Raw genomic sequence first — 6,000 nt, forward strand, 5'->3', positions numbered from 1 at the left:
TGACAGAACAAAAATATGTTAGAGGGGCTCTAGAACAAGACTAATTTTTAAAGCATGATTTCAAGTTACTAACCCTTTATCAGTGGTTAACGGACAACTTGCCTCAACAAATCTGAAAAATATTCTGCTTCATATATATATATTTTTTAAACACACTGTCACTCACTAGTGTCCTCTGGGCATTAAATGCAGTGTACATCCTCCATTTGAATCAGTTTTTTAATCCTGCTCCTGCGCTCTCTCCAAAATTATTAGACTGAAGAAAAAACTTTTCCTGCACAATATTATGGAATCTTTGGTCCCATGGTGCACAAACAGATTATAAACGTTTTAATTTCCTTATTTTAAGAGTAGTTGCCATTAAAATGGTCTGATGTAGTCAGATTCCCATTAGATCGGGGTGGCCACCCTGAGCCTGAGGAGGAGTCGGAATTTACCAACATACATTGCCAAAGAGCCACAGTAATACGACAGCAGCCCCACATCAGCTTCCCCTTCCACCCACCAGCAGCTCTGCTGATCAGCACCTCCCTCTCCCTCCCCACACCTACTGATCAGCTGTTTTCTAGCATGCAGGAGACTCTGGGAGGGAGGGGGAGGAGCGAGGGCATGACAGGCTATGGGGAGGGGGCGGGAAGGGGTGGAGTGGGGTCAGTGCCTGTGGCAGAGCCAGAGGTTGAGCAGTGAATACCCCTGGCCCACTGGAAAGTTGTCGCCTGTAACTCTAGCCCCGGAGTCGGTGCCTATACAAGGAGCCACATATTAACTTCTGAAGAGCTGCATGTGGCTCTGGAGCCACAGGTTAGCCACCCCTGCATTAGATCAATACCATCCCACTTCTTTGGGCAGAAACTGACATAGTATTTTGCATTGGGAAATAATCTCAAATTGCCACTAAACTGAAAGCTGCCTAGTACCTACAGTACATTGGTAGTAATGTAATGTGCTTATATAAATAAGTGTGAAAAATTAATGCAGTCAGTTATAACATTTTCATCTATTTCTTCCCAAATACCAAAAGTCAGTATTCTGTTTTAATGTTAATTTAACCCTCAAACAAGAAACCAGTAGTTTCAAGGTTAAAACTGAAGACTCAATGACTTGAAGATTCTTTCCTAAAAAGTTACCCAAAATACATAGCCCAATGTTGTCAGCTATTCTAAAATGCAGCTTCAAAATGGTTGATGAAGTGCCAAGTCCATATTAGATAGCCTTTGTAAATAAATTTTAAAAAAGTAGTCTTATCCTGAATCCCAACTTCTTGGAACTAATTTCTATACATTAGCTAGACCTGAAAGTCAATTTTTACTTACCTGCCAAGCCCCAAGTTTAATGTTTTGCTTCACTTCAAAGAGCATGGTCCATAACAAAGGAATCAAAACAGATCAGGGATTGAAAGAAAATGCCTCCCCTTTGGGTGTTTGTGCTGTCATCTGCTGAAGACAATGAACTCTGACCTTGGCACGTAAAATTTCTACAGACTTACAGGTTAGACTGAATCAGGTATATACAATTACAGTGCTCTGAGGTCCTGGACTTGCATTTTGCAGCCCTGGACTGGTGCCAAGCACATACTATAAGGAAGCATGGAGTTTCAAAGTCTGATCTGTTGCACCACAAAAATCTAGAATCTGATGTCTGGATGATCTTGCCATTTAAAAGCTGGGGATCCCAGCTCTTCAACCACTAAAGCTAGAGACGGCTGCTTTGTCACTGGTGAGACAGATCTTAAATTCACCTCATTTGTTTATGATTTTATTTTCTTATGCTTTGATTTTAGCATCAATTCTCCTGAGAGCACTAGAAAGCACCTCAAAATCCCAAATTACAGATAAAGGATTAATCTAACTATAATTGTCTCAGATGACAACTGCTGAAAATCAAGTCACAACTGTAAACAGAACAAATTGAGGCATATCTTGCAGCCTGGTTTGGCTACACTAGTCAAAAATGGTTACCATTTCCAACCTAACTAACCCTGGACAAGAAAGATTTTAACCCCTGGACATACTTGTATTATTAGTCATGTTTATTACAACAGTGCCTAAAAACCATCTAAGAATGCAGCCCCATTTTGTTAAGCACTGTAGACAGTCCCTACACCCCAAAGATCTTACAATCTAAATAGACTTCTTGGTACAAAATTACTTTTAAAAATGTGCTAAGGCTCCAAGTAAAATATCAGGTTAAGTATAGACTATGCATCTGAAAGTTTGTCTTGATTTATGCTTGATAAATTCCTCAGCCCTACAGAAGTCTGAGTTCAGGATGCATTTCACTTGCATGAGTTGGTGACAAAGCGTACCAGGGAGTCTCCCAGCTGCATTTTAATTTAAGTTTAATATCATCCACTGTTACAGTGGAAACAAGTTTTGGTAGCAGGTTTACCAGAAACTATTTTGAAAGTGTTTTAAGAGTGTCATTTTAATTCAAATCTACACTTCTCCTACTTATAACAGTTTTGAATTTAAGAGTTGTGTTATTCTTGAGTGCAAGCAATAAATTAAGACACAGTAACCACATTATGCTCCTGTTAGATAACCAAACTAGTAAGTCAAGCCACCAGACCTCCTCCACAGTAAGAGTGTCAAGTTACTGTAATATTTAAGAAAAAAAATATGACAAACCCTAATCATTGTATCCAAAATTGACATTTTCAGTGTATGATTTAAGGGCACTATGAGTTTCTGGCTTGTTGGCAAGCTGTAAAGTGACCAGGAGAAAAATAATCCATCCAGTCTCAAAATATTTAAAATGCCATAATGCTTGTAAGTACAGATCAACACCAATTTAGAGCTTAAGCTATTTATCTTTAATCATGCTTGTCATTAAGACCCCAACAGTTTGGGAGCGTGGATGCTGCACAATAACACTAAACCTTTGTTCCACAGGAACGTCATAACTGAAATTAAGATTTACAAGTTATCTAAACCCCACCCTCTGCCACTAACCTTCCTCTCAGGAAAGGCTGGACTGCCATCACCCCAACATTTTTTCTGAGTTAGCTGTGAAGTTGGTTACTCCACCCTGCTGGATTGTGCAAGGACGAAATTCTCAATACATCACACAGTCTTCCGCCCCCAATAAAGCAAGAGATGAGGTAAAAAGCCATTCCTCTACATTATGAAAGTAGTGGGTTTGCAGGGGGAAGGGGAAATCTAGAGGAATAGGAGCAGCTGCTGCTATATAGTGTGACTTGACGGGAGCGTGGACGTGTGTGTGTGTCATGTTATTGCAGAAACCAAGAGACCCGGAAAGAGCCTGAACTAGGCAAACCCGCCGCCATCTTACAATGCGGGAAAGAAGTTACACGGCAAGGAAGAGAAACCAATCTGGCCGGGAGGCGGATTCCCCCCTTGGGAAGGAGCGACCCAGCACTGACTGTCCCTGCGATGTAAACACAGCCACAGCACAGCCGGGGAATCAGTAACAGCAGCAGCGGAAGCGATGGAGGCGAGAAGCCGACACCATCTCCGCGCCGGGTGACACTGACATTTAGAGCCCCTGCCCTGGCCCTCCGGACAGCCCACAGCGTCCCCGCGGGGCCACCGCGACCTTCCCGGTGACTGCGACAAAAGGGGCTCCCGGGCGACATCACCCGCCCTCCCCACGCAGCCAGCCCGAGCCCCGGAAGGAGATCAGCCACCCCCCTGCCCGGCAGGCCCCCTGCTCCTCACCGCAGACGAGGGTCACCCGCCCCGGCCGGACGCCCCCCTCACTCCCCACCACAGCCGGGGGCACCGCGCACACACCAGGCAACGCTGACCCCTTCCCGTCCGTGCGGGACCCAATAACCCCGAGCGACAGCAACACCGCCCCAGGGACTCGCCCCCGCCGGGGCCTGACGCGCAACCCGGCGTCGGGGAGGGGGGGATGGGGGGCAGCAGCGCCGTCTCCCCAGCCCGCCCCTCGCTCACCTTGTTGATGCGTTTGAGCGCCATTGTGTGTGTGTGTGTGTGCGTGTGCGCGCGCCGCCGCCGCCGCGCCTGTCTCTGCGCCGCGGTGACTCCGGGCTCCGCTCGCGCTGAGGGGGGAGGGGGGAGAGGTGCGTCTCTCCTTCCTCCGGAAACAGCCAGGGGCGCCCGCCCGCACGGAGCGCAGCCGCCCAGAGCCTCCTCCCGACGGGCGGGCCCGGCCCCTTCTCCGGAGATCGCTGGCTGCTCCCTGTCCCGCCCGGGAGAGAACAGACGATGGGCTGAGCCTCCGCCGCCACGGAAGAAACCGAGCTCAGCCCCCTTGCACACCCGCCGCCGGTGGCGAGGCCGAGGAAGAAAGGAGGGGACAGCAGGCACCGCCCCCTGCTCCCGGGGGCGGGTCACTGAGGAACCTCGCCTGCACCCCCCTCTGACTGGAGCGGGGGAGGGACGTGCTAACCGCCGCCGCCTGGGAATCCGCGCACGCGCTCCCGAGACTGATGGGGGGGAAGTCCGGGGGACAGGCTCAGACTCGTGCAAGCTGCGCGCATGCGCCTGCGAGTGCTGCGGGGGTGGGGAGGGAAGAGAGGAAGAGCGCATGCGTTCCTGTTCCGGGGTGGGGAAAGAGGTGCCGCTTCGCCAATCAGGAGCTCGTCGTTCCCTCTTCGCCGACAGTGTGAAACTGGGGCTTCCGGGGCATTAGGCAGAGCCCCGTGGGCGGTTTGTCCGTCGCTCTGCGGGCTACGGAGCAGCCCGCAGAGCGAAGGGTCTTGCCGGGCCGTCGATGCTCCTGCGAGCCCGGCTCGTGATCGCTCGCTCGTCCCCGCCCCGAAGGGGTTCGTCTCTGCGTGTACACAAAATGGCCGTTGCGGCCGGATCTGCGTTCGTGGTTGGCTAACCGCGTCCTGGTATCCCTCCGCTCAGCCGCCGTGAAGGGGAAACAAACCCCAGCGCGGCTAGAGGAGGAGTGGCAGGAATGCCCCTCCCCTTCCTGTTTGTTTCCCTGTGTCCTGGGTGTGTTTCCGGGTCCGTGTACGTCCTGTATAGGCGCGGCAGGTTTGCGCCTCGGTGGAGTGGAGGTCAGTCCTGTCCCCAGCTGGGTTCACCTGGCCCAGTTACACTGGGGTATAGTTACGCTGCCTTGCTTGGGCTAGGATTGTTGGATGTACAGCCACATCTTCAGCAACGGACTTCAAAGGGAAACTGCAGAACTAACATTAATTTGCAAATTTAACACCATTAATTTGGGCTTGAATAGGGCCTGGGAGTGGCTGGCTCACTACAAAAGCAGCTTTTCCTCTCCTGGAATTGACACCTGCTCATCAGTTATTGGATGTGGACTACATCCAGCCTGATCGAATTGTCCCTGTCAAGGCTGGCTTTCCACTTGTGAAATAACTCCCTTCGCTTCATGTGTCAGTATACAATGCCTGCATCTGTATTTTTCACTCCATGCATCTGAAGAAGTGGGGTTTTTACCCACAAAAGCTTATGCTCAAATAAATCTGTTAGTCTTTAAGGTGCCACCGGACGCCCTGTTTTGTGGATACAGACTAACACTGCTACCCCCTGATTCAAAAACATCTTGGTTAGGGTTGCTAACTTTCTAATTGCACAAAAAATTGCAACAACACCCTTGTTCTGCTGTGAAGTCCTGCTCTTTCCCCAAGGCCCCGCCCCCTGCTAACTCCAGCTCCCCCATCCTCACTCATTTTCACTAGGTTGAGGTGCAGGGTGAGGCTGGAGATGAAGGGTTTGGGGTGCAGGAGGGGGCTCTGAGCTGGGGCGAAGGCATTCAGCATGTGGGAGGGTGTTCTGAGTGGGGGTAGGGCCATAGGATGGGGTGCTGGGCACAGGCTCCAGGAGGTAGTTTGGGTGCAGAAGGGGGCTTGGCTGGGGATTTGGGGTGCAGACTCTGGGTGGCGCTTACCTCAGGTGGCTTCTGGGAAGTGGCCACCATGTCCCTCTGGCTCCTAGGCAGAGGCGTGGCCAGGTGGCGCGGCTTCTGCAGCCTCCATTGGCTGCAGTTCCCAGCCAATGGGAGTTGTGGAGCCAGCGCTCGGGGCGGGGGCAGCACATGGCGTCC

At 50.6% G+C, this 6,000-nt stretch overlaps 1 protein-coding gene across 1 annotated transcript in view; it reads right to left on the minus strand.

Annotated features, from left to right (window-relative positions):
* UBE2D3 (ubiquitin conjugating enzyme E2 D3) overlaps positions 1-4,763 on the minus strand; it is a 29,245-nt gene extending 24,482 nt beyond the window's left edge. Inside the window, exon 1 of the mRNA XM_084627526.1 lies at positions 3,918-4,763. Coding sequence (XP_084483652.1) covers positions 3,918-4,514 — 597 coding nt within the window. The 5' untranslated portion in view covers positions 4,515-4,763. The remainder of the gene's footprint in view (positions 1-3,917) is intronic.
* Positions 4,764-6,000: the final 1,237 nt, after the last annotated feature.

Source organism: Lepidochelys olivacea (assembly GCF_965140295.1).
Source record: "Lepidochelys olivacea isolate rLepOli2 genome assembly, chromosome: 4".
In the NCBI taxonomy this organism is placed as follows: Eukaryota; Metazoa; Chordata; order Testudines; family Cheloniidae; genus Lepidochelys; species Lepidochelys olivacea.